This window comes from Plecotus auritus, assembly GCF_963455305.1.
Source record: "Plecotus auritus genome assembly, chromosome: 15".
Lineage (NCBI taxonomy): Eukaryota > Metazoa > Chordata > Mammalia > Chiroptera > Vespertilionidae > Plecotus > Plecotus auritus.
Genome location: NC_137781.1, coordinates 4,541,117 through 4,567,867, shown reverse-complemented (window position 1 = coordinate 4,567,867; position 26,751 = coordinate 4,541,117). Strand labels below are relative to the sequence as shown.

General features: G+C 57.2%; 3 protein-coding genes across 6 annotated transcripts in view; all 3 read right to left on the bottom strand.

The window, feature by feature from the left end:
• Positions 1-1,805: 1,805 nt before the first annotated feature.
• On the bottom strand, positions 1,806-9,986 carry SNRPA1 (small nuclear ribonucleoprotein polypeptide A'). The gene is made up of 9 exons (XM_080651605.1): positions 9,810-9,986; positions 7,915-8,062; positions 7,144-7,222; positions 6,654-6,700; positions 5,992-6,094; positions 4,931-5,010; positions 4,459-4,534; positions 3,451-3,544; positions 1,806-2,172 (listed from the first exon to the last, which is right to left on the bottom strand). The coding sequence occupies exons 1-9, from the start codon at positions 9,889-9,891 to the stop codon at positions 2,114-2,116; spliced, it is 768 nt and encodes a 255-aa protein (XP_080507731.1). The 5' UTR covers positions 9,892-9,986; the 3' UTR covers positions 1,806-2,113.
• Positions 9,987-14,014: 4,028 nt separating this feature from the next.
• Positions 14,015-20,611, bottom strand: LOC308239196 (proprotein convertase subtilisin/kexin type 6-like). 3 transcript variants are annotated; one of them, XM_080651856.1, is made up of 8 exons: positions 20,442-20,611; positions 18,196-18,342; positions 16,632-16,790; positions 16,038-16,141; positions 15,502-15,587; positions 15,231-15,360; positions 14,867-14,979; positions 14,015-14,783 (listed from the first exon to the last, which is right to left on the bottom strand). In XM_080651856.1, the coding sequence occupies exons 6-8, from the start codon at positions 15,260-15,262 to the stop codon at positions 14,686-14,688; spliced, it is 243 nt and encodes an 80-aa protein (XP_080507982.1). In that variant the 5' UTR covers positions 15,263-15,360; positions 15,502-15,587; positions 16,038-16,141; positions 16,632-16,790; positions 18,196-18,342; positions 20,442-20,611; the 3' UTR covers positions 14,015-14,685. The 3 variants fall into 3 exon arrangements, 2 of the variants coding, with proteins under 2 accessions (XP_080507982.1, XP_080507983.1); XR_013959713.1 differs by having other exon boundaries at positions 14,017-14,783; positions 16,744-16,790; XM_080651857.1 differs by lacking the exon at positions 15,502-15,587 and having other exon boundaries at positions 14,017-14,783.
• A 2,000-nt stretch (positions 20,612-22,611) lies between these two features.
• Positions 22,612-26,751, bottom strand: part of PCSK6 (proprotein convertase subtilisin/kexin type 6) — a gene marked incomplete at its 5' end in the record, with an annotated part of 68,928 nt that continues 64,788 nt past the window's right edge. Inside the window, 5 exons of one of the 2 annotated variants that reach the window (XM_080651774.1) lie at positions 22,612-23,959; positions 24,036-24,148; positions 24,619-24,748; positions 25,458-25,561; positions 26,281-26,368. In XM_080651774.1, the coding sequence (XP_080507900.1) occupies positions 23,862-23,959; positions 24,036-24,148; positions 24,619-24,748; positions 25,458-25,561; positions 26,281-26,368 (533 nt within the window). In that variant the 3' untranslated portion in view covers positions 22,612-23,861. The remainder of the gene's footprint in view (positions 23,960-24,035; positions 24,149-24,618; positions 24,749-25,457; positions 25,562-26,280; positions 26,369-26,751) is intronic. The other variant, XM_080651775.1, reaches the window with a different exon arrangement.

Genomic DNA, 26,751 nt, shown 5'->3' with positions numbered 1-26,751 from the left:
ACCTCGCTAACGTCTTTTTCTTTCTTTCTTTCTTAAAGTATATTTTCTTGATTTTTTACCGAGAGGAAGGGAGAGGGATAGAGAGTTAGAAACATCGATGAGAGAGAAACATCCATCAGCTGCCTCCTGCACACCTCCACCTGGGGATGTGCCCGCAACCAATGTACATGCCCTTGACCGGAATCGAACCTGGGACCCTTCAGTCCGCAGGCCGACTTTCTATCCACTGAACCATACCGGCCAGGGCGCTAACGTCTTTTTCAACTAACCCCCTAAGGGTTTCACTTTTATGTCCTGTGCATCCGGGTCCTGATTTGTAATAAAAACACTAGCAAACTCTGCTTCCTGTTCCGCACCATGCAGTACCCTTTCCCTCCCACCAGAGGGCGCGCTTCTTGCTCCCTGGTTTATGCCTGCGGGGTGTTTCATTCTTTGAAGGATGCTCCCTCACTTATTTCTCTCTTCCTCTATAAATGGACACTTGGACCTGATGTTTTACTGTCACCAACAACGTAGCAAAGGATAAATAACCTCGTCATTTTGTGCTGGTAAGACTGGAGGGAAATTTCCAGAAGTGGGATGGCTGGGTCCAAGGTAAATTCGCTTGTTGATGGTCCTATTCCCCGTCAGGGCACGTGCCCAGGTTGCGGGCTCGATCCCCAATAGGGGGCGCCTGCAGGAGGCAGCTGATCAATGATTCTCATCATTGATGTTTCTCTTTCTCCCTTCCTCTCTGAGATCAATACAAAGATATGTTTTAAAAAAATAAACGCATTTTAAACGCAAGAACAAAGTACCTTGAAATGCTATATTGTGAGCTACAGTGTAAGTGTGTACATGTATGTGCAGTGTGACAGATGGCTTATTCCACTGCTGCTCAATAGAGTTCATGTTACCAGCATGTACGGGTGGTGGTCTCTCATTTCAGTTCCTAGCATGTTGCTCTTCTGTGGTTCCCTTTCTAGCCTGGCTGGTCCCTTTAACCAGCGTCCCATGTCACCTCGCTCACCTAGAACCTGTTATTTCAGCGAACGATTGCTCAATACCGCTGCTCCAGTGCTGTTTGCAAAAACAGACAAAGATAGCATCCAGAACTGTCACTACCCATGGGAGACTGTGATTGGCCCAGGTTCGTCCCTTTTTTTGTTGTTTGTTTAATCCTCACCCGAGGATATTTTTCCATTGGTTTTTATTATTTTTAATTTATTGATTTCAGAGAGGAAGAGAGGGACAGAAACATCAATGATGAGAATCATTAGTCGGCTGCCTCCTGCACGTCCCCTACTGGGGATTGAGCCCGAAACCTGGGCATGTGCCTTTAGCTGGAATCTAACCTGGGACCCTTTAGTCCGCAGGTCGATGCTCTATCCACTGAGCCAAACCGGCTAGGGCTCCATTGATTTTTAAAGAGAGAGGCAGGGAGGGGGAGAGACAGAGAAAAACATCGATTGGTTGCCTCCCGCACTCCCCCAAACCAGGGCTGGGGATCGAGCATACAGCTGAGGTATGTGCCCTTAACCAGAATCAAACCCGGGCCCCTTCAGTCCAAGGGCTGACGCTCTACCCACTGAGCCACACCAGCCAGGGCCCCAGTTTGTCCTTCTTTACAGCCCTACCTACCCTCGCTGTGGCCTCAAGGTGGGGGAGTGCATCTCCCAGCCTTGGATCCGGGGTGGCCCTGGCGGCTTGCTCTGGTCAAGGCAAAAGGCACTGTGTCAGCAGTACGCACAGGCCTGAGACACCCGGGTCATTCCCTCCGTTCCTAGGCCGTCGACCAGCTTGTGGAGAAAGAAACAGCCGAGAGCAAACAGCGGCTGCCGCTAACACCAGTTTTATTAACGTTAAACATCCAAACATTTCACAGACGGAGGCCTAGCCAGAAACGAGGCCTCCTGCGGGTCCAGCTTAAAGGCGTACACACCCACTGCGCGCACAGCCCAGGCAGCAGGCAGTGGGTGTCTATTTTCACTGTGAGAATCAGGCGTTGAGATCTCAGAATGGGCATTAGAAACGACTGCAGCCGTCGGAGCCCTTCAGCGAAGCTTGACACTAACATTCCACGTTCGAGGCAGGACCTTGTCCCCGGCGGCCGGGCCCCACGCCCCGCGGACACTCAGGAGCCGTTGGCGACGGTGTCTTCCTCCATCTCCTCCTCCCCATCGTTGCTGGGGCCTGAGGAGACACAAAGCCAGGGCCACAGGGTTTCAGGGACGCAGCTGCTCGGGATGAGCGCTGGCTGAGGCCCTGCGTGCCGGCCCAGGACACCCCGTGAGAACCACCGTCTCTGAACGGCTCGCTCGCCTTCCGCCCCAGCTCCCACAGACCCTCCGGCTGCCAGCCTCCCTAGGGGCTGCCAGTCTAGCCATCCTGGCAGCGCGCACCACTGTGAGCTGCCATTTGGCACCCCGTGCCCAGCCGCCCGACAGAGCTGGCACGCAGGCACCAGAGTGCCCGATGCTTATCCTGAACTCGCGGGCGGAGACCCGGTGCCAAGTGCTGCCTGTAAGCGCCTTGCTCAGTCCTCCCACAGGCCTTGGAGCCCTGGCCAGTGTGGCTCAGTGGCTAGAGCATCATCCTGCGGACTGGAGGCTCCTGGGTTCAATTCCGGGCAAGGGCATGACCTTAGTTGCAGGCTCCATGCCCAGCCGGGGCCCTGGTCAGGGCTCCTGTGGAAGGCAACCAATTGACGTGTCTCTCTCACATCAATGTCCCCCCCTCCCCCCCCCAAACCTCTTCCACTCTCTCTAAAAATCAGGAAAAATATCCTCGGGTGAGATTAACAACAAAACAAAACCACACCAACACCCTTTGAGGTTGGCACTGTTACCACCTCAGGTTTGAGGAGGAGGAGAAGGGTTCAAGGTTAAGTGGGGACCCAGCAATTCACTGAGGGCAGAGCTGGGACCCGTGTTCCAACTACTAAGCCATCTTGTACACACAGCGGTCAAGTCCCCGTGTCCTCTCGTGTTTGGTTTCAATCTATGGCTATGAAATACTGTTTGAATCAATGTTTCCATAGAAAATTCCCAAGGGCCTGGCCGGCGGGGCTCAGTGGCTGAGCATCAACCTAGGAACCAGGAGGTCAGGGTTCGATTCCCGAGGACACATGCCTGGGTTTCGGGCTCGATGCCCAGTGTGGGGCGTGCAGAAGGCAGCCGATCCGTGATTCTCTCTCATTGTGGGTATTTTTCTCTCTCTCCCTTCTTCTCTGAAGCCAATAAAAATATGTATTAAAAAAACAAACAAACAACAACACAAAGAGAGAAAAACCCCAGGGCCTGCTGACACAATATTCTAATCAGGTCACTTCTCCTCCAAGAGCATCTAAAGGGACCGTGAAGGTCGGGCAAGGCAGCCACAGGCACTGCTCTGGGGTCTCGGCCCTGAACTGCGTGGGGTCACTGTGGGTGACACGGCCTAGGACGTGGACAGACAGACGTGCGTTCTGACCTGCTCGGCGCTCCCTGCCGGGGATCTGGCCCGACTGCAGCAGGCCCTTCAGCCGCTCCACCTCCGCCAGCGTCGACGCGTTCGCTATGGCGTTCTGGGGACACGGAGACGGACCGTCACTGTCACCGCGCCCACCCATCACCCAGACGACACCCACACAATTCCCCGCAGCCTTTCTGAATGGCAACAGTAAGCGGTTCCAATGCAGGCAATGCCAGGGGAAGGGTTTCACTGGCATACTGCCATCAGCCCGAAACCCAAACCCTGAATTTCCAAAATTGGCAGGGAAACGCAGACCCGCCTACAGGAGGGAAAATAATCATGGCGTGCCATGGAATGTCACAAACGGAATTCCGATTGGGATCGTGGCACCGGATAACGTAGGAGGCAATATTATAAAGTCAGCATTTCTCACCGATCCAAGCAGGATCTTTCAGAGTAAATATTTGACAGTAAAAACTAAGGGAGAGAGGAAAAAAAAGAAGGAAAAAAAAAGTAAGGCAGACACTGCTCCGTATGCAAAGGTACCAGGGGTTGAAACTCGCACGTCCTGGGAAAATGTAGAGGCCAGAGCTGCCCCCACTTCGGCTGGCTCCTGTACTTAATTCAAGCCGAAGTCTGCTCAAGTAATAGCTCCAAGCTAGTTTTCCCGTTAACAAACATACAGCTGTGCCTGGCCAGTGTGGCTCAGTGGTTGAGCATCGACCAGGGAGGTCAGGGTTCGATTCCTGGTCAGGGCACATGCCCGGGTTGCGGGCTCCATCCCCAGTGAGGGGCGTGCAGGAGGCAGCGGCTCCATGATCTTCTCCCATCATTGATGTTGCTCTCTCCCTCTCCCTTCCTCTCTCTAAAATCAACGAAAACGTACTTTAAAAAAAGAACAAAAAACCCCACAACAATCTAGCTGGGTCCTAACAACTGGGGGGGGATCTGCAACGCTCAGAACCGGATTCACCACGGGTTCTGTGTGAGGCCCGCAGCCCGCCCGCCCGAGGCCCGCAGCATCACCTTGATGGCCTCCACGTCCCCGGGCAGCGGCCCGCCCTTCTTCTTGTCAGCGGGCAAACCTGCACCTGGGTTGAAGCTGGGAGGGAAGAACACACCGGTCAAGGGCAGCCAGTGGAACTGCTCCTCTTACTTTCAAAGCCTTTGAAAGTAGCTCAATCAGTGTAGTATCTTATCTTGGTTAACAAACTGATACGAGAAACTGTCTCCTTCAGAAACACCACTCGGATCGTCACAGAGCGCAGAGCGCGAGACACGTGGCATGTGACAGCGAGACCGGATTGGAAAGGTTGGCTCTGCCCACGACGGGGCAGGAATGTGCCGTGACGCCCGGACCGCTGATGGTCCCAGGCCCGCGTGGCGCCAATTCAGGGCTGGGTCAGGCCCAGCGTTGGGTCTGCGTTTGCAGGAGGCCACGTGGCGGCCGAGTGTTTCTGAAGGGGAAGTAGAGAGAAGGCGGACGTCCGCAGCTTACGTTTTGCTTCTCCTGGCAATATCCTTTGCAAGCTGTGCACCCCGCTTGCCCTTGAACATTTTCTCTGCTTCCTGACGCTCCTACAGCGACACCACACACAGGGTTAATGGAAAGAGAAGCACACGCGTGTAGATGCATTCCTCAGCAAACGCGGGAGAAGACACTTCTGGCAGACGGGGCTGCTCAACACGGCACAGAGCCACGGCCCCGTTCAGAGGAGACCCCGGGCTCCTGCCCTCCCTGGTGAAGCTTCTGAAGAAAGAGCCTCTCCCCGTCTTGAGGCTCCCAGAGAACTAAGGCTCAGCCCGGCCCGTGGGGCTCAGGGGTTGAGCATCGACCTAGGAACCAGGAGGTCACAGCTCCATTCCCGGTCAGGGCACATGCCCAGGCTGCGGGCTCCATCCCCAGTAGGGGGCGTGCAGGAGGCAGCCAATCAATGATTCTCTCTCATCATTAACGTTTCTATCTCTCTCTCCCCCCTCCCTTCCTCTCTGAAATTAAGAAAAACATATTAAAAAACACACCATAAAAACAACTACTAAGGTTTAAACAAGGGTGGGAACATCCGGCCCAAGAAACCCTCTGGCCTGGCCCTGCCACGGCATTCGTTCGGGGGAGTGATTACATGATGGACCACAGAGAGGAGGCTGACGTTCAAGTCCATCACTTTGCATGGCCCGGGAGTGACCTTGTAAATATCCAGATGGCCCTTGGCAGAGAAAACGTTCCCAGCCCTGGTTTAAGGCAGGAACAAAACTCCCGGTAAAGGGAACCCGCTCCCGTAACATGGCTGCCCAACTGGACACTGCCCGCTCCCCACGGAGGGCCCGCTCCCCACGGAGGGCCAGCTCCCCCGGAGGGCCAGCTCCTGTGGACCGGGCGACCCGCTTCACCCAAAGGCCTGCCAGGAACCAGGCTGCAGGGAAAATCCGACTTAACGTCCTCTTTCCCACGTTAGCGTTACAAACCAACAGCAAAACTCGTTAACGCTAAACCCCAGTAACACCATCAAATAGGAAATCCACCGCGGATGCTGACTCACGACCGACAGGGACACTTACCTTGAGCTTCACCTTCTGGAAGTCCAGCACGCGCACTTGGGGGACCTTGTAAATGACGTACAGGCGGTAGTGCTTCTTGTTGGTCACGGGGTTCCTGAGAATACTGCAAGGAGGGGCGCGTCACGCAGGCCCGTCCCCGCGGGGCCTTCCAGGTGTCCCCACAACCCCCCGAGCGCAGAGCAGGGAACAGGCCACTGCGCTTCACACGCAACGTCACAGCACCTCAGGGAGAATCAGGGGAAGGTTAACAGGGCGCTGGGCCCGAAGGGAACATTTACAATGTTTTCTCTGTGGGGTTCTTATTGATTTGTGAGAAGCATCGATCGGCTGCCTCCTTCCTGCAGGCCCACACTGGGGATCGAGCCCGCACCTCGGGCCTGTGCCGACTGAGAATCGAACCGTGACGTTTGGTGCTAACCACTGCCCTACACTGGCCAGGGCTGCATACTGTTTTTAAAGGGTGTTCTTTTTTTCTTTTTCTATGGCGGTTAAAAAAAACTAGAAGATTTATGAGTTTTAAACACGATATAAATATTTTTAAATTTTAAACTATTTTCCAGTCCAGTTTCCATTCAGCAGTCCTTCGTCCTCACTGGCTGTTAAGGTCGAGGCCAGGCAGGGAGTGGTTGTAAAGGACTCACTGTCACCGGGTCATCTCCTACCTCAGGTAGGTCAGCGACTTGAGCGACGCCAGCGGGTCCAGGTCACCCTGTGAGAGAGCAGAACCCCCCTGAGACACTTCCCACTGCGGCTGCCTCGGAGCGAGGACCCCCTAGTCCTGTCCTCCCGCTCCGGCACCTGACCGGCTTCTAGTGAACAAGCGGACGAATACCCTTGAGCTTCTGCACCTTCCCACCTTGGCCTTAACAGCTTCTCTGCCCACAGCGGCGCTGCCTTAGAAAGCGCATTAAATACACAGCGAGCTGGTGTGTGGGGCTGCAATGGCTCAGGCCCTGTATGGTCTAGGCGGGTAGGGGTGACACTGGTCACCTTTAAACTCGGACAAATGTGAACAGACAGCTGTGGTGACCGCCAGAGGGAGGGGGAGGGGAGGGAGGGACAGAGAAGGGAGGTGGAGGCACTGCCCGGCCCTCCCCAGCTTCTGCAGGAGCGTGGAGCCTCCCGCCTCCTGGCACCCACCCCCGGGCTCACCAGCTCCACGAGGCTGTTGTTGGTGAGGACGAGCTCCGTGAGGCAGGGCAGGGCCTGGTCCAGCGCCTCGCCGATGCGGCTGCAACAGAGCAGACGCCCCCGATCAGCGACGGGGAAGCCGCGGACAATGTGACCCGTCCTGCTCGGAGGATTCAGACTCCAAGTGGCCAGAACCTGGGAGGTTGTTCTCCCGACACCCCGAGCGACAGAGGCACAAAGACAGAAGCCGGTCCGAGGCCCCAGGGCGGGCAGAGCGGCATGGTGCTGGGACCACGCTTCCCGGCGGCTGTCGGGGGCTCTTCCTGCTCCCACACTAAGGACACGAAGAAGAGGAGGAACCCCAGCCCGGCCGGTGCGGCTCAGTGGTGGAGCATCGACCTAGGAACCAGGAGGTCACGGTTCCATTCCCGGTCAGGGCTCATGCCCGGGCTGTGGGCTCCATCCCCAGTGGGGGGCGTGCAGGAGGCAGCCGATCCATGGTTCTCTCTCCTCATGGATGTTCCTCTCTCCCTCTCCCTCCTCTCTGAGATCAGTAAGAGTCTGTTTGGGGTCCGAGTCTGTGTGCCGCAGAACTTTAGCGATGAGGTGGTGTGCGCCGTGGGATGAGCTGAAGAAGGTGGGAAACCCCTGGGCCGGCCCAATGCCAAGCTCAGCTCTCACCTGCGTGAGAAGTTCCTCACTTCTCGTCCTGAGAGGAGACGTGCAGGTGGAACTGGCAGCGGGCACAGCGTTTACCCTGGGAAACAGATCGCGGGCCCGGCAGACACTCACCATATCCTGTTGTTGTTCACCAGGAGGGTCTTCAGTCTCCTCAGCAGAGGGAAGCCGTCCAGTTTCCGGATTTCATTGTCAGAAAAATCAATCGCATCGAACTGGTCTAAGGTCGCACCCAGATTCTCGATGACGGGGATTTTATATCCTGTGACACAGAGGAAAAAGCCCACAGCAGTACTGACAGGACTGAAAGCGCTGAGGCCCATCAGCAGAACTTGCCGGTCATTTGCCTCCAGGCTGGCAACCATTCAGAAAGGGTTTCCCTAGGCCCGGCCCGTGCGGCTCAGTGGTTGAGCATCGACCTGTCAACCAGGAGGTCACGGTTCCATTCCTGGTCAGGGCACATGCCTGGGTTGTGGGCTCCATCCCCAATGGGGGGCGTGCAGGAGGCAGCCGATCCATGATTCTCTCTCATTGATTTCTCTCTCTCTCAAAATCAATTAAAAAAAAAAGTGTTTACGAAGCACCCAGGCCAAACACTGCCAGGTACTGGCACAGAGGCCCAAGCCCCAGCTGCCATGAAGCTTATGGGTCGGCGGTGGCCACGAACACGGTAACGAACACGGTGATGGCGACGAGGCAGGGGCACTGGGCCGAGGGCCTTGGTCAGGCTGTTTGCAAGGTGCCCTGGCCGCTCTCAGCAAGGCCCCGAGCCAGGGACGCGGCAGGACAGGAACCTACAAGGGGATCTGTTCCCAGCCAGCGTGGGCACTGTCTTCACACGGCGGGACAAGAGCTCCCTTTTGCATTGCTGGGACTCGTCAGGACACGATCATAACGTCCTGGGTCTCCCCTGGGCCCACTGCCCTGGCTCTGATCCAGAGGTGAAGGTCAAGGATTCAGACACAAGGTCACGGGGTCACACAGGACGTCAAAGGTTCCTGCATAATGGCGAGTCTCTCCGCCAACAATCCCTCCAGGTTCTCCCTGACTCGTCTAACTCGGGGGCAACGATGGCGCTGGACGCTGGAAGGTAAGACGGGAGCCCAGCCAAGGGTCAAGTGCACCCCAAGTCCACGCTCCAGACTCGAGAGACGGTGGCGATCTCCCTGGGCCGGGATGGGGAGCGTGGACATTAGCCTTGAACGGAATCTTTCTCTAAGATTCTGAATCTCAGCCCCAGCTGGTTTGGCTCAGTGGCTAGAGCCTCGGCCTGCAGACTGGATGGTCCTGGGTTCGATTCCGGTCAAAGGCAAGGACCTCAGTTGCAGGCTCCGTCCCTGTGTGGGAGGCAACCAGTCGATGTGCCTCTCTCGGACATCCAGGTTTCTCTCAGTCTGTCTCTCCTTCTCTCTTCCACTCTCCCTGAGAATCAATGGAAAAATATCCTCGGGTGAGGATTAACCACAAAAAGGTAAAAAAATTAATTTCATAAAAATGAAAGCACTCGGGCCTTGGCTGGTGAGCTCAGTGGTTAGAGCGCTGACCCAGACATGAAAGGGTCAGGGGTTCGATCCCTCTCGCATTGATGTTTCTCTCTCTCTCTCTCTCTCCCTCTCTCTCTCTCTCTCTCTCCCCCTCGCTCCCACTCTCTCTAAAGAGAAGAAAAGAAATGCACTAGCACGTGCCCTGTCCATACCCGGACGCCATCACTTGAACGTGTTTCCTGAGAACCAGCCGCTCGCTCGGCGCTGGGGGTACAACCCCCGAGTCCAGGCTCGGTGCTCGAGCAGATCGGACCGAGCAACGGTCCCACGAGGCCGATCCGAACCCAGGCCCACGGGAACGGGTCGGGAAGCGATCCCAGTCCCCGTCCCCGTGCCGGCCGGGCAAGGAGCCTGCGGGATGGATGGTCCTTCCGCCCCGCCGCCCAGACTCGGGCCGCGACGGCCTGGCGCAGCCCGCCCCCCTGCGGGGCCTACAAGGCGGGCCCGCCCTCTCCCGGCACTCACCCCGCAGGTCCAGCTCGCGGTCCCGCACGGCGTTGGTGTACTGCGCCGCCTGCTCGATCAGCTCCGCCGTCAGCTTCACCATCCCGCCGCCTCCCTTCTCCCGGCCCGCGGCGCCCGGGGCCTCCCGCCAGACAGACCCCTCGGCGTGCCTCAGACACACTTCCCAGCGTGCCCCGCGCCGGCAAACGACGTACTTTCCAGCGTGCCGGAACCCCTGCTGACACACTTCCCGACTAGCCGCGCGCTCACCGCTAGACGCATCTCCCGGAATGCCCCGGGACGCCTCTGACACACTTCCCGGCGTGCTCCACGGCAGATGCGAGACACACCTCCCGGCATGCAAAGCGGGGACGCTGACGCACTTCCCGGCACGCCCCGCGGTGGCAGTCAGACGCGCTTCCCGGCGTGCACCCCGTCTATCGCCAGGTACACGTCCCAGCGTGCCTTGCGCTCGCCGACAACAGCATTAATTGATCAGGCCGGCAACTCTGCCACCTGCGAAGGGCATTCCTGGGACAACGGGCAACGTTTGGATCCCGTCAGGGGACTGGACGGCAGAGACGCATCAGCGTGAACCTCCCGATTCTGATGGTTGTGCAGGAGAAGGCCCTGGTGTATAGGAAAATGCCCCTGAAATATTTGGGAGGGAAAAATTGAAATATTTGGGGAGGTCACGGGGTATCACCCGGGGAGTTTCAGATTGCTCATGAAGAAAGGTCTCTGTACTAGTAACTTTTCTGTAGTTTTGCTTTGTGATCGCCGAAAAAAAAGTTTAAACAAACCACGCAATTCCAGAGATGTCCACAAGGCGGCGCGCTCAGACCACAAAACTGGTTTCACTTGCCATTTCGCTTGCTGGGCTTTAAAAAAGGTTTTTTGTGTGTTTGTTTAATATGTCATTGATCTCAGAGGGGAAGGGAGAGGGGCAGAGAGAAACACCAATGATGAGAGAGAACCATCAATCGGCTGCCTCCTGCACCCCCACACCAGGGATGGAGCCCCCAACCCGGAATTGAACCAGGAATCGGACCCGTGACCTCCTGGTTCCTAGGTTGAAGCTCACCCACTGAGCCACACCGGCCGTCAGCACCCACGTGTGATCACTGTGCCCAGGAAAGAAGCAGACTCCTTGGCTGTGGGCTGTTAACTCTGTTATTAACTTAGGGTTAACACTGCATTTGCTCTGAGGGTGTCATGGGTTCCATCCACCCCTGCGGAGGGGCCCCCCAACTCCCGACATACTTGTGCCGCTCGGCGTCCAGGCCGCAGCCATGGGAGAGCCAGGCTCCCGTTCTCTTGCGGTTCGGAGGTCCTGGGCGCCTCGGCTACGTCCCCGTTCTGGTTGCTTTCCGGGGGGCGTCTCTGGAGCCTGGAGGGTCCCTGATTGCAGACATTTGTATCCGCTGGTTAAGCAAAGTGTTAAAGCACTCGAGTCTTTAACAGGTTCAAGGGGGAGGACTGGGCGAGAAAGGAAGACGAAATGCGAAGGGTGCCTCCCACGGGAAGGGGGTGTAAGCGGGGTCTCTGCCACCTGCGAAGGGCATTCCTGGGACAACGGGCAGCATTTGGATCCCGTCAGGGGACTGGACGGCAGAGACGCATCAGCGTGAACCTCCCGATTCTGATGGTTGTGCAGGAGAAGGCCCTGGTGTATAGGAAAATGCCCCTGAAATATTTGGGAGGGAAAAATTGAAATATTTGGGGAGGTCACGGGGTATCACACGGGGAGTTTCAGATTGCTCATGAAGAAAGGTCTCTGTACTAGTAACTTTTCTGTAGTTTTGCTTTGTGATCGCCGAAAAAAAAGTGTAAACAAACCACGCAATTCCAGAGATGTCCACAAGGCGGCGCGCTCAGATCACAAAACGGGTTTCATTTGCCATTTCGCTTGCTGGGCTTTAAGAAGGTTTTTTGTGTGTTTGTTTTGTTTTTTGTTTTGTTTTTTTTTGAATATATTTTATTGATATTTTACAGAGAGGAAGGGAGAGGGATAGAGAGTTAGAAACATCGATGAGAGAGAGACATCGATCAGCTGCCTCCTGCACACCTCCCACTGGGGATGTGCCCGCAACCAAGGCACATGCCCTTGATCGGAATCGAACCTGGGACCCTTCAGTCCGCAGGCCGACGCTCTATCCACTGAGCCAAACCGGTTTCGGCTGTTTATGTGTTTGTTTAATATGTCATTGATCTCAGAGGGGAAGGGAGAGGGGCAGAGAGAAACACCAATGATGAGAGAGAACCATCAATCGGCTGCCTCCTGCACCCCCACACCGGGGATGGAGCCCCCAACCCGGAATTGAACCAGGAATCGGACCCGTGACCTCCTGGTTCCTAGGTCGAAGCTCAACCACTGAACCACACCGGCCGTCAGCACCCACGTGTACTCGCTGTGCCCAGGAAAAAAGCAGACTCCTTGGCTGTGGGCTGTTAACTCTGTTATTAACTTAGGGTTAACACTGCATTTGCTCTGAGGGTGTCTTGGATTCCATCCACCCCTGCGGAGGGGCCCCCCAACTCCTGACATACTCGTGCCGCTCGGCGTCCAGGCCGCAACCATGGGAGAGCCGGGCTCCCGTTCTCTTGCGGTTCGGAGGTCCTGGGCGCCTTGGCTACGTCCCCAGTTCTGGTTGCTTTCCGGGGGGGCATCTCTGGAGCCCAGAGGGTCCCTGATTGCAGACATTTGTATCCGCTGGTTAAGCAAAGTGTTAAAGCACTCGAGTCTTTAACAGGTTCCAGGGGGAGGACTGGGCGAGAAAGGAAGACGAAATGCGAAGGGTGCCTCTCACGGGAAGGGGGTGTAAGCGGGGTCTCTGCCACCTGCGAAGGGCATTCCTGGGACAACGGGCAACATTTGGATCCCGTCGGGGGACTGGACGGCAGAGACGCATCAGCGTGAACCTCCCGATTCTGATGGTTGTGCTGTTGAAGGCCCTGGTGTATAGGAAAGTGCCCCTGAAATATTTGGGAGGAAAAAAATTAAAATATTTGGGGGGGTCACAGGGTATCACACGGGGAATTTCAGATTGCTCATGAAGAGAGTTCTCTGTGCTATACTTGTAACTACTATAGATTTGCTTTGGGATGGCTTAAAAAAGTTTAAACCACGCAATTCCAGAGATGTCCACAAGGCGGCGCGCTCAGACCACAAAACGGGTTTTACCAGGTCTACCGGTTAATAATGCGGATTTTTTTCCCTCATGGGTGGAGTTACTAGTAATGAACTAAAACTTCCCGCAAATGCTTTTTTTGGCACTAAATTCGACATTTTTTGGCGTAAAAGTATCTATGATGTTAACACCTTCAGAAAATTTGACATGAAATTTTGAAGCTTGTTGTCAACACAACAAACTAGCATACATGTCAACTCACATATATACCAACATACGTGTGCTGGTACTTGCCATTCCACTTGCTGGGCTTTAAAAAAGGTTTTGTGGTTTTTTTTTCTAATATGTTATTGGTCTCAGAGGGGGAGAGAGAGGGAGAGAGAAACACCAATGATGAGAGAAAACTATATTAATCGGCTGCCCCCTGCACGCCCCTCCCTGGTGATGGAGCCCACAACCCGGGCATCAGCCCTGACCGGGAATGGAACCGTGACCTCCTGGTTCATAGGTCAACGCTCAACCACTGAGCCACACCGGCCGGAGGGCATGCGGTGGTTTTAATGGTCTCCTCTGCAGTCAAAGTGCCAAAGAACAGAGACCGAAAGGACGTTTGCTTGAGAATCGGAGGCGAACTTGCCAGGCCCTCGAGTCTCCGGGAGGGACACTGCTCTCGAACCCTCACCCTCAGCCTGTGACCCTGCAGCCCCGGTCAGGCGGCCCCCAGGACAGGGTCCTCCCCAGACACTAATTTCTCTGCCTCCTGAAGTCCCTCCTCCCCGGCTTCCTGCCGCTGCCCCCTCACCTGACAGGCCAAACCCACCCACAGCCCTGCAAGCTGGCACAGCCGCCACTGTTTTTCTCTAAAGGAAAATAATAGTTTTTATTGACTTCAGGAAGGGAGAGGGATACACACCCATGGTGAGAATCGCCTGCCTCCTACACCTCCACACCAGGGAGGGAGCCCCCAACCCGGGCATCGAACCAGGAATCAGACCCATGACCTCCTGGTTCATAGGTGGAAGCTCAACCACTGAGCCACACTGGCCGGGCGCACCCACGTGTACTCGCTGTGCCCAGGAAAAAAGCAGACTCCTTGGCTGTGGGCTGTTAACTCTTTATTAACTTAGGGTTTACACTGCATTGGCTCTGAGGGCGTCTCCTCGGTGTCACGGTTTTGATCCACCCCTGTGGGGGGCCCCCCAACTCCCCAGGACACAACGGAGACGTACAAGCTCGAGAGAAAGTTTAAGGCAAAGGTTACTCTCGAGTCCCGGGAGCCGATCGGTGCATTTCCAGGAAAATATCGGGGCTCTCTGTCCAAAGGACACCCCTCGGTGAGAACGGGAGCAGGCAGCTGATCCACACGCCCGACACAGATTTGGCAACAGGTGGTCCCGCGTGCCGTCTGGCGAACAGTCCGAGTGGACGGACATGGCGGCTGAGGTTGCCCTTGGAGATGCTGGAAGCCCGGGGAGAAGTGACGTGCAAGGCCACGTGCCTGAAGCTCCGCTTCGGTCTGAAGATTCGGTGAACGTGGGGGTGCCCCTTGGAGTCCGCCGGAGGGGTGTGGCCAGCGGGGCGGAGTTCGAGGGGACGTCGCCGTAGGGACCCCCTGGGGCCGCGGCCACAGGCCCTGGCCCCGCGGGAGGCACAGCTGTCAGAGGCGGGGTGCGGCCCCGGAAACAGGCTCTGGCCCTCAGTCTGGAGGTGGGCGGATAGATGAAAGGATGGATGGAGGGACGGACGCGAGCGGCCTGGCCTCGCCCCTACCCGGCCCAGAGGCACGTGCGGCAGCAGAACTGGGTGAAGAGCTTGCGCTCACACAGCCGGTTGGACTTCACCATCTCGCAGAAGGTCTCGTCCGCTGGGGAGAGGAGGGGAGGGGCCGGTCAGACTTGGGGGGGCGTGGGGGACCCAGCCCCGCGGGCCCGTCCCCGCCCCGCTCACCGTTGCTGCAGGTGTGGTTGGCGATGCAGGAGGCCCCCAGCTGTGTGAGGCCCGCCTTGCAGCGGCTGCAGTTCCGGCTGGAGCCCTCGCAGCTCAGGCAGTTCTCGTCCCACCTGTTGGGGGACACGCAGGGGACAGGGGTTCCCACGGCTGGAGGGGGACCAGGCTCCACCCGCTCCAGGAGGTTCCAGATCGAGTCCCGGTCAGGTTGGGGCACATGCCCCGGGTGCAGGCTCGATCCTCAGTGCAGGAGACAGCCAATTCATGATTCTCTCTCATCATTGATGTTTCTCTCCCTCTCCCTTCCTCTCCGTAATCAATAATCAATAAAAATAAATAAAAAGGACGGACAGACGGCACGTACCTCCAGCAGACTCTGTGGGGCAGGCTGGGCATCGCCTCGGGGTAGTAGCCCTCGCCACAGGCGGGCACACACGTCCAGTCCCGGAAGTGCAGGCTGCTGGCACAGTGGATGCATTCCTCCCTGCTGGGGCCTGGGGGGGGGGGTGGGGGAGAGTGGTGGGGAAGGAGCTCATATCAGGGACAGCCCCCCACCTCCCGCCCAGGCCCAGCCAGGTTCCCAGGTGCCCACCGAGTGCCCTCCCCATCCTCACCCACTAGGGGGCAGCACACACCCGTTTCACAGATGGACACATGGAGGCCTGAACCAAGCTCAGCACAGCTCCCCGCAGCCTGGCAAGGTCATGGCCCCCCGCAACCCCTAGAGAGAGAAAAAAAATGTAAAAAAAGAAACAAACAAAAAATATATATTAAAAAAAACAAAAGGAAATATGCTTCCTATCCCAGCAGGTCCTGCTCCTGCGAGAGCCGCCCCATGTGGCTCCGCCCACTGAAGTGGGGCTGGACCCGAATGGGACCCTGACCTCCTGGTTCATAGGCCGACGCTCTAACCACCGAACCACACCGGCCGGGCCCCAGAACCTTTGCCTCTTCCCCAACTCACCCTTCATGCCTATGAACAGCACCCCCCGCCCCCCATCTTGGTATTTGATGCCACAAACCTCACAACCTCACGGCCACCCAGGAGGTCCTAAGGCTTCCTCAGGTCCAAGAGAGGGGAGCCACCCCCCTCCCCCACCCCACCCCGGGTAACCCAGGTTCCAGGACTGTCGGCCCCACGACCCCGTCGCCCGTGGGGCGATGCACTCACCCACGCAGGTCTTGCAGGTGGGGTGGCACTGCCCGCATTGGATCAGCTCCGAGTCGAAGTAGGTGCCGGGCTCACAGTCGGGAATGCAGCTGCCCCGCGCAAGGCTGTCGGTGGGGAAAACAGCAGTTAGAGAACCACTACGTATTTATTGATTTCGGAGAGGAAGAGAGACATCAATGATGAGAATCATGGATCGGCTGCCTCCTGCATGCCCCCTACTGGATGGGGATGGAGCCTGCAACCCGGGCATGTGCCCTGACTGGGAAACCAACTGGGACCTCCTGGTTCATAGGCCGACGCTCTAACCACTGAACCACACCGGCAACATTTTTTAATTCTACCCTCTCCCTCCCCCATGCTTGTCTCCATGACCTGACACTGACAGCCACCATCAGTCAGCCAGTGTCGTGGCCGTGGGGCTGCTGTCGCACTGGAATGGAACCCGTCAGCCACGGCACGACCAAGGGTCACGAACAGTGCTGGGCAGGACCTGTGTGTAAGAGGCGCCCTTCCCGCTCTACAGTGGCCGAAACAAAACGGGAGGTTTGTGAGTCTTTAAGATAAAATAATACAGATATTCAAAAAATTTTAAACCTTTTCCAGTTCACTTTCCATTCAGCATTCCCTTGTCCTCACTGGCTGTTAAGGTCGAGGCCGGGCAGGGAGTGGTTTGTAAAGGACTCACTGTCCCCAGGTCATCTCCCACCTCAGGTAGGTCAGCAACTTGAGCGACGCCAGCGGGTCCAGGTCACCCTGTGAGAGAGCAGACACCCCCCCTGAGACACTTCGCACTGCGGCTGCCTCGGAGCGAGGACCCCCTCGTCCTGTCCTCCTGCTCCGGCACCTCATCGGCTTCTAGCGAACAAGCGGACGAATACCCTTGAGCTTCTGCACCTGGGAGGTTGCTCTCCCGACACCCCTAGCGACAGAGTGGCATGATTTTATTTTATATTATTTTTTTAAAATATATTTTATTGATATTCTGTGACCTCCTGGTTCTGGAGTCAAGACTCAATTATGCCCTTGACTGGAATCGAACCCGGGACCCTTCAGTCCACAGGCTGACACTCTATCCACTGAGCCAAACCGGCTTCGGCTTATTTTATTTTTTAATTATTCTCTTACTGATTTCAGAGAGGGGAAGGGAGTGGCGATGCCCAACCACTGAGCCACAGCGGCGGGCCAGAGGGCATGGTGTTAGGACCCACGCTTCCCGGAGGCTGTCGGGGGCTCTTCCTGCACCCCCACCCCGTCTAAGGGAACTAAGAAAAGGAGAAACTCCGTGTAGGGCAAACCACCTGCCTCCCACCGCGGCTTCTGCGCAGGTGGCCCAGAAATACAGGTGACTCCGCAGTTCCAGGCGGGAGCAGACAGACAGCTATTCCGCAAGGGAATGGGGAACGCAAGAGAAACCCGCCCTTTTCCAACTGCGGACAAAGCAGCGTGTTTTCCATTGAAACTGGAAGCTGACGGAGAGTGCATACACACGCTGGGCTTCTGAGGAGATGCACACAAATCGGACCAGCTACCTCACCGGGGCGGCAGGCGCCATGAGAACATGCGATGCCTGGCCGTTGAGTCGGGCATTCCTCTCTTCCCCTCGGATTGTCTAATGAAAAAATGACAACACTCTGACCGGTGTGGCTCAGTGGATAGAGCGTCGGCCTGCCGACTGAAGGGTCCCGGGTTCGATTCTAGTCAAGGGCATGTACCTTCGTTGCAGGCACATAACCAGCAGGGAGTGTGCAGAAGGCAGCTGATCGATGTTTCTTTCTCATCGATGTTTCTAACTCTCTATCCCTCTCCCTTCCTCTCCAAAAAAATCAATAAAAAAATGTATTTAAAAAAGAAAAAAAGGCAATAGTTGCCCAGCTGGTGTGGCTCAATAGTTGAGTCTTGACTCCAGAACCAGGAGGTCACAGTTTAATTCCCGGTCAGGGCACATGCCAGGGTTGTGGGCTCGATCCCCAGTGTGGGGTGTATAGCCAATCAATGATTCTCTCCATCATTGATGTTTGTATCTCTCTCTCCCCCTGCCTCTCTGAAATCATTGAAAACCAGAAAAATGTCTTCTTTAAAGAGGAAACGTGCAGGTGGAACCGACAGCGGGCACAGCGTTTACCCTGGGAAACAGATCGCGGGCCCGGCAGACACTCACCATATCCTGTTGTTGTTCACCCGGAGGGTCTTCAGTCTCCTCAGCGAGGTAAGCCGTCCAGTTTCCGGATTTCATTGTCAGAAAAATCAATCGCATCGAACTGGTCTAAGGTCGCACCCAGATTCTCGATGACAGGGATTTTATATCCTGTGACACAGAGGAAAAAGCCCACAGGTATTAATAAAATTGAAAGGTGCTAAAGTACATTAGCAGAGTTTCCCGATAATTTGGTTCAAAAAGCTAGCATTCATTCAGAAAGTGTTCACCTAGGCCAGGCCAGTGTTTCTCAGTGGTTGGCGTCAGCCCATGACCCAGGAGGTCTTGGGTATGATTCCGGGTCAGGGCACATGCCCAGGTTGCGGGCTCGATCCCCAGTAGGGGGCCTGTAGGAGGCAGCTGATCCATGATTCCCTCTCATCATTGATGTTCCCCCCCCCACACCCAACCTCTCTAAAAATCCATGGGGAAAATATCCTTGAGGAAGGATTAGCAAGAAGATAACGGAGAGAAGGACCTGGGGCTTTGGCAGCAAGGAGTCTACGCCAAAAGCAGAGTCAGCAGCAGCTGCTGCTGAGACCCTGCGGCCCCCGTGGGAGCGAATCCCGGACCGTCTCATCCCCAAGGCAGTGGCTCTTCCCGTTCTTCCTACGTCACCTTCTGATTTGCGGAACAGAGACTTCTTTGTTGTTGCTAATCCTCACCCTAGGACATGTTTCCACGGACTTTTAGAGTGGGAGGGAGGGGGGGGAGAAGAGAGACACCTATGGGAGAAACACGTGGACTGGTTGCCTCCTGCACGCGCCCCAACCGGGTCCCGGATTGAGCCTGCAACCCAGGTACCTGCTCTTGACCTCGAAGAAACCCGTGACCCTTCAGTCCATGGGCCGACGCACTAGCTAACCACTGAGCGAACCCGGCCAGGGCCAGAGCACTTCCATTTTCACGAAGTTCAGTTTCCTAGAGGAGGCATTTCAAGGCTGACCGACCCCTGTCGCTGCCCTGGCCCGGGGAGACCGCCCTCTCTCAGGTCTGAAACGGGCGGATGTTGAGGTCGCTTATTTGGGTGCAGCCACGGCTGGGAGGTGCACGTTAGCCTTTAACTAAGGAAGAAACAGCTGCGGGATCGGAACAGCTCAGAGCCCTCACTTCCACGCGGCGGCGCTGTTTGGATGACAGACAGGCCGCCTGATGGAGGTCTGAATGACAGGGGACCGGGGCCACTGACGCTGCGAAGGAGGCGCAGGGAAAGGATCCCTTCGCCCTCACGGACTTGGCTTCCTCCCTCACTCATCAGAAAGAACGAACTCAGCCGCGGCTGCTGTGGCCAGAGCACCCGAGGGTCTCGAGTTCGATTCCGGTCAAGGGCACGTACCTGGGTTGCAGGTTCGATCCCGGACCCGGGCGGGGCGTGGTGCGGGAGGCAACCAGTCGATGTGTCTCTCTCACATCCATGTTTCTCCCCCCCCTCTCTCCCTCACGCCCACTCTCTCTAAAAACAAGGGAAGAAATGCACTAGCACGTGCCCTTATTATGCCCAGATTTCGTGATCCCCAAAGACCACCAGGGAGCCGTGTCGGATGCAAAAGCAAAGAGCCTTTAATCCAGCTAGCTCGAGCTGCCAGTCCACCACCCTCAAGGACGCAGTGGCAGGAGGCAGAGAGAGCCCCAGGCCCCAAACACGCTGATTTATAGGGGGCCTGGGAGAGGTAGGAGGGGTGAGGTAGTGTGACCTCCGCTGATTGGTTGGGGTCAGGTTGTACATGGGGGGGCAGGGCGTGGCTTACTTTCCTCCTGCATTTCTATTGGCTAATTCAAAAGTGTGGGTTGGGCTCTTGGAGAGGTTCTAGGGCGGGAACCTGACTCCACGAGGTGGAGGACATGGAACAAAGGGAACAGGGAGTCGGTCTCTCCCCGCCCTTTCACCCTGTCCATACCCGGACGCCATCACTTGAACGTGTTTCCTGAGAACCAGCCGCTCCCTCGGCGCTGGGGGTACAACCCCCGAGTCCAGGCTCGGCGCTCGAGCAGATCGGACCGAGCAACGGTCCCACGAGGCCGATCCGAACCCAGGCCCACGGGAACGGGTCGGGAAGCGATCCCAGTCCCCGTCCCCGCGCCGGCCGGGCAAGGAGCCTGCGGGATGGATGGTCCTTCGGCCCCGCCGGCCAGACTTGGGCCGCGACGGCCTGGCGCAGCCCGCCCTCTGCGGGGCCCACAAGGCGGGCCCGCCCTCTCCCCGCACTCACCCCGCAGGTCCAGCTCGCGGTCCCGCACGGCGTTGGTGTACTGCGCCGCCTGCTCGATCAGCTCCGCCGTCAGCTTCACCATCCCGCCGCCTCCCTTCTCCCGGCCCGCGGCGCCCGGGGCCTCCCGCCAGACAGACCTCTCCGCGTGCCTCAGACACACTTCCCGGCGTGCCCCGCGCCCACACCAAGACGCACCTCCCGTCATGCACCGACGCACAAAGCGACGCACTTCCCGGCGTACCTCTCGACCGAAGCCAGACGCACTTTCCAGCATGCCACGCGATCGACCCAAGACGCACCTCCCGGCATGCCCCATGTCGACGCTGACGCACTTCCCGGCGTGCGCCGCGACAGACACAAGACGCACTTCCCGGCATGCACCGCGTCGCCGCTAGACGCGCTTCCCGGTGTGCACCGCGCCCATTGCAGGTACACCTCCCAGAGTGCCTTGCGCCCGCCGACAAGCTGCATTAATTGATGGGGCAGACCTACGCGCGCGCGCCTCTCGGCGTCCAGGCCGCAACCATGGGAGAGCCGGGCTTCCGTTCTCTTGCGGTTCGGAGGTCCTGGGCGCCTTGGCTACGTCCCCGGTTCTGGTTACTTTCCGGGGGGCGTCTCTGCAGCCCGGAGGGTCCCTGATTGCAGACATTTGTATCCCTGGTTAAGCAAAGTGTTAAAGCACTCGAGTCTTTAAAGGTTCCAGGAGGAGGACTGGCGAGAAAGGAAGACGAAATGCGAAGGGTGCCTCCCACGGGAAGGGGGTGTAAGCGGGGTCTCTGCCACCTGCGAAGGGCATTCCTGGGACAACGGGCAACATTTGGATCCCGTCAGGGGACTGGACGGCAGAGACGCATCAGCGTGAACTTCCTTATTCTGATGGTTGTGCTGTTGAAGGCCCTGGTGTATAGGAAAGTGCCCCTGAAATATTTGGGAGGAAAAAAATTAAAATATTTGGTGGGTCACGGGGTATCACACGGGGAATTTCAGATTGCTCATGAAGAGAGTTCTCTGTGCTATACGTGTAACTTTACTGTAGATTTGCTTTGGGATGGCTTAAAAAAAAAAGTTTAAGCCACGCAATTCCAGAGATGTCCACAAGGCGGCGCACTCAGACCACAAAACGGGTTTCACTTGCCATTTCGCTTGCTGGGCTTTAAAAAAAGTTTTGTGGGGTTTTTTTTGTTCTTTTTTTTTAAATATACTTTATTGATATTTCACAGAGAGGAAGGGAGAGGGACAGAGAGCCAGAAACATCGATGAGAGAGAAACATCGACCAGCTGCCTCCTGCACACCCCCCACTGAGGATGTGCCCGCAACCAAGGCACATGCCCCTGACCGGAACCGAACCCAGGACCTCCCAGTCCGCAGGCCGACGCTCTATCCACTGTGCCAAACCGGTTTCGGCATTGTTTTTTTGTTTGTTTGTTTTTTAATGTCATTGAACTCAGAGGGGAAGGGAGAGGGAGAGAGAAACATCAATGATGAGAGAGGATCCTGGGTTGGCTGCCCCCTGCACGCCCCTCCCTGGGAACGGAACCCCACGACCTCCTGGTTCCTAGGTCGAAGCTCAACCACTGAGCCACACCGGCCGGAGGGCATGCGGTGGTTTTAATGGTCTCCTCTGCAGTCAAAGCTCCAAAGAAGAGAGACCGAAAGGAACGTTTGCTTGAGAATTGGAGGCGAACTTGCCAGGCCCTCGAAGCTCCGGGGCCTCCGGGAGGGACGCTGCTCTCGAACCCTCGCCCTCAGCCTGTGACCCTGCAGCCAGGGTCAGGCGGCCCCCAGGACAGGGTCCTCCCCAGACACTAATTTCTCGGCCTCCTGAAGTCCCTCCTCCCCGGCTTCCTGCCGCTGCCCCCACCTGACAGACCATCCCCACCCCCAGCCCTGCAAGCTGGCACAGCCGCCAGTTTTTCTCTTATTTTAAAAAAATATATATATTTTTTTTTATTGATGTCAGAGAGGAAGGGAGAGGGAGAGAGAAACATCCATGATGAGAGAGAATCATGGATCGGCTGCCTCCTGCAAGTCCCCCAACCTGGGCATGTGCCCTGACCAGGAATCGGACCCATGACCTCCTGGTTCCTAGGTCGAAGCTCAACCACTGAGCCACACCGGCCGGCAGCACCCACGTGTACTCGCTGTGCCCAGGAAAGGAAGACTCCTTGGCTGTGGGCTGTTAACTCTTTTATTAACTTAGGGTTAACACTGCATTTGCTCTGAGGGTGTCATGGGTTCCATCCACCCCTGTGGAGGGGGGGGCCCCCCCATCTCCCAGGGACACGTCGGATGCGCCATGGTCCGAGGGGGGGCGTGGGACACCACGGACACGTACAAGCTGGAGAGGAAGTTTAAGGCAAAGGCCGCTCCCGGTCAAGGGAGCCGATCGGTGCATTTCCGGGGAAATATCGGGGCTCTCTGTCCACAGGACCCCCCCCTCGGTGAGAACCGGAGCAGGCAGCTGACCGACATGCCCCACACAGGTTGGCAGCAGCAGGTCCCGCGTGGCGTCTGGTGCACAGTCCGGGCGGAGGACCCGGTCCCCGAGGCCATTCCACGCGGTGGGACGCACCCTCCACGGGCCGGGCTCTCGCGCAGCGGCGGACGGCTGGGTCCCTGGGACACGCACCTGCTGGCTGGCGGCGGGGACACTCCGGGGACCCTGCTCGGTGGCGGGCATTGGGGCGGGGAGACCCCGAGACGCGGACGGACGTGGTGACGGGCGTCGCGGCCATCTCTAACGCCACGGACGATGCAGATACAGACACCCCCCGACCTGCCCCAGGTCACACAGTTCACGCCCCCAAACTGGACAGAGCCGTCCGCGCCCCAACGGAGGAGCAGCTGCGCGGCTGGGCCGTGTCACGCGTGGGGATGGCCCGTCCCGCTGGCCGGACCAGTGGCGGCTGAGGTTCACCTTGGAGATGCTCAAGGTTGACCTTGGAGATGCTCAAGGCTGCCCTTGGAGATGATCAAGGTTGACCTTGGAGGTGCTCAAGGTGGCCCTGGGAGGTGCTCAAGGTTGACCTTGGAGATGCTCAAGGTTGACCTTGGAAGTGCTCAAGGTTGACCTTGGAGATGCTCAAAGCCGGGTGAGAAGTGAGGGGCGAGGCCACGTGCTTGCCGTTCGCTTTGGTCTGAAGATTCAGTAAACGCGGGGGTTCCCGGGCAGGGCCCGGGGTGCCCATTGGGGTGCGCCGGAGGGGATGTCGCTGTAGGGACCCTCAGGGGCCACCACCCATCGGGCCGGGCGCCCACAGCGGCTACGGCCACAGGCCCTGGCCCCGCGGGAGGCACAGCTGTCAGAGGCGGGGCGCTGCCCCGGAAACGGGCTCTGGCCCTCAGTCTGGAGGCGGGCGGATAGACAGACGGACGGATGGACGGACGAAGGGACGGACGGGAGCGGCCTGGCCTCGCCCCTACCCGGCCCGGAGGCACGTGCGGCAGCAGAACTGGATGAAGAGCTTGCGCTCACACAGCCGGTTGGACTTCACCATCTCGCAGAAGGTCTCGTCCGCTGGGGAGAGGAGGGCCCGGTCAGACTTGGGGGGCCGTGGGGGATCCAACCCCGGGCCCGTCCCCGCCCCACTCACCGTTGCTGCAGGTGTGGTTGGCGACGCACGAGGTCCCCAGCTGCGTGAGGCCCGCCTTGCAGCGGCTGCAGTTCCGGCTGGAGCCCTCACAGCTCAGGCAGTTCTCGTCGCACCTGTCGGGGGACACGCAGGGGACAGGGGTTCCTGCGGCTGGAGGGGGATCAGGCCCCCTGCTCCAGGAGGTCCTGGATCCAGTCCCCGTCAGGGCACATGCCCGGGGTGCGGGCTCGATCCCCAGTGTGGGCTGTGCAGGAGGCAGCCCATCCATGATTCTCTCTCATCATTGATGTTTCTCCCTCCCTCTCCCGTCCTCTCTGAAATCAATAATCAATAAAAATAAATAAAAAAGACGGATAGCCCTGACCGGTTTGGCTCAGTGGATAGAGCGTCGGCCTGCGGACTGAAGGGTCCCAGGTTCAATTCCGGTCAAGGGCATGGACCTTGGTTGCGGGCACATCCCCAGTAGGAGGTGTGCAGGAGGCAGCTGATCGATGTTTCTCTCTATCCCTCTCTCTTCTTCTCTGTAAAAAAATCTATAAAATATATTTAAAAATTTTTAAAAAGACGGACAGACGGCACGTACCTCCGGCAGACTCTGTGGGGCAGGCCGGGCATCGCCTCGGGGTAGTAGCCCTCGCCACAGGCGGGCACACACGTCCAGTCCCGGAAGTGCAGGCTGCTGGCACAGTGGATGCATTCCTCCCTGCTGGGGCCTGGGGGGAGGTGGGGGAAGGAGCTCATATCAGGGACAGCCCCCACCTCCCGCCCAGGCCCAGCCAGGTTCCCAGGTGCCCACCGAGTGCCCTCCCCATCCTCACCCACTAGGGGGCAGCACACACCCGTTTCACAGAGGGACACATGGAGGCCTGAGCCACACCCGGCACAGCTCCCTGCAGCCTGGCAAGGTCATGGCCCCCCCGCAACTCCCCACCCCCCGCAAAGAGAGGGAAAAAATGTGAAAAAAAGAAAACAAACAAAAATATATATATTTATAAAAAAAGGAAATAAAAAACAAACAGAAGGTCATGGGCCCTGATTCCCAATGCTTCCTTTCCCAGCAGGCCCTGCTCCTGCGAGAGCCGCCCCATGTGGCTCCGCCCACTGAAGTGGGGCTGGACCCGAATGGAACCCTGACCTCCTGGTTCATACGGTGACGCTCTAACCACCGAACCACACCGGCCGGGCCCCAGAACCTTTGCCTCTTCCCCAACTCACCCTTCATGCCTATGAACAGCACCCCCCACCCCCCATCTTGGTATTTGATGCCACAAACCTCACAACCTCACGGCCACCCAGGAGGTCCTAAGGCTTCCTCAGGTCCAAGAGAGGGGAGCCACCCCCCTCCCCCACCCCACCCCGGGTAACCCAGGTTCCAGGACTGTCGGCCCCACGACCCCGTCGCCCGTGGGGCGATGCACTCACCCACGCAGGTCTTGCAGGTGGGGTGGCACTGCCCGCACCGGATCAGCTCCGAGTCGAAGTAGGTGCCCGGCTCACAGTCGGGAATGCAGCTGCCCCGCGCGAGGCTGTCGGTGGGGAAAAAAACGGCAGTTAAAGAACTACTACGTATTTATTGATTTCGGAGAGGAAGAGAGAGGGAGAGAGAGAAACATCCATGATGAGAGAGAATCATGGATGGGCTGCCTCCTGCACGCCCCCTACTAGATGGGGATGGACCGTGCCACCCGGGTCTGTGCCCTGACCGGGAATCGAACCGTGGTGACCTCCTGGTTCATAGGTCGGTGCTGAAGCCCTGAGCCACTCCAGCCTAACCCCAGTAAAATATTTTTATTTTTATTTATTTATATTTTAAAATACATTTTATTGATTTTTTACAGAGAGGAAGGGAGAGGGATAGAGAGTCAGAAACATCGATGAGAGAGAAACATCCATCAGCTGCCTCCTGCACACCTCCTACTGGGGATGTGCCCGCAACCAAGGTACATGCCCTTGACCGGAATCGAACCCGGGACCCTTCAGTCCGCAGGCCGACGCTCTATTCACTGAGCCACACCGGCCGGACCCCAGTAAAATAATTTTAGAGGACACGTGTGTGGAGCGTGAGAGAAGAGAGAAAACCAGAGTCCGATGTGGACAGACGCTTAACCTTGACCCCGAGGATTTCGCTTTCAGTAAAAATTGGCAAAGATAAGGCAATTCAACTACAAAAACGAAGAGGAAAAAAAAAACACAACAAAAAAAGCCGAACACGAGGCCCGTGGGGAGGGGGAAGAAAGGGTCCCACCTGAACCCTTCTTTGCAGACGGTGCATTTCTCGGGGTCGTCGACGCACTTCTTACAGCTGGGGTGGCACTTGAGGCATTTTTTCTGGCCTGGAGCAAAGGAGACGAGGGGGCAGGGAGGGGGAGAATGGGTGGGATCCAATCCGGGCCAGTGGGCCAGGCCCGTGTGGGAAATTCACCCCAGGAAGGAGACCCCCGCCCAGCCCGGTGAGGCGGCCGATTCGTCATTTCTATGCCCAGCGACATGCCCCCCCTTTTTTAAACTTGATTTATTCTTTTTTTATGTATTTTTTTAAATTTTTTTTATAATATATTTTATTGATTTTTTACAGAGAGGAAGAGAGAGGGATAGAGAGTTAGAAACATCGATGAGAGAGAAACATCCATCAGCTGCCTCCTGCACACCTCCTACTGGGGATGTGCCCGCAACCAAGGTACATGCCCTTGACTGGAATCGAACCCGGGACCTTTCA

What these genes read in the sequence shown, in the direction of transcription:
- SNRPA1 (XM_080651605.1), bottom strand. Translation starts at nt 9,891, where the DNA reads ATGGTGAAGCTGACGGCGGAGCTGATCGAGCAGGCGGCGCAGTACACC. An exon ending in AAGTCGCTGACCTACCTGAG is followed by an intron (nt 6,095 to 6,653) that starts GTAGGAGATGAC and finishes CCCTCCTTGCAG; the next exon opens with TATTCTCAGGAACCCCGTGA. An exon ending in CGGCAGGGAGCGCCGAGCAG is followed by an intron (nt 2,173 to 3,450) that starts GTCAGAACGCAC and finishes GTGTCTCCTCAG; the next exon opens with GCCCCAGCAACGATGGGGAG.
- LOC308239196 (XM_080651856.1), bottom strand. Translation starts at nt 15,262, where the DNA reads ATGCCCAGCCTGCCCCACAGAGTCTGCTGGAG. An exon ending in CCCCACAGAGTCTGCTGGAG is followed by an intron (nt 14,980 to 15,230) that starts GTACGTGCCGTC and finishes GTCCCCCAACAG; the next exon opens with GTGGGACGAGAACTGCCTGA. An exon ending in CAACCACACCTGCAGCAACG is followed by an intron (nt 14,784 to 14,866) that starts GTGAGCGGGGCG and finishes TCCTCTCCCCAG; the next exon opens with CGGACGAGACCTTCTGCGAG.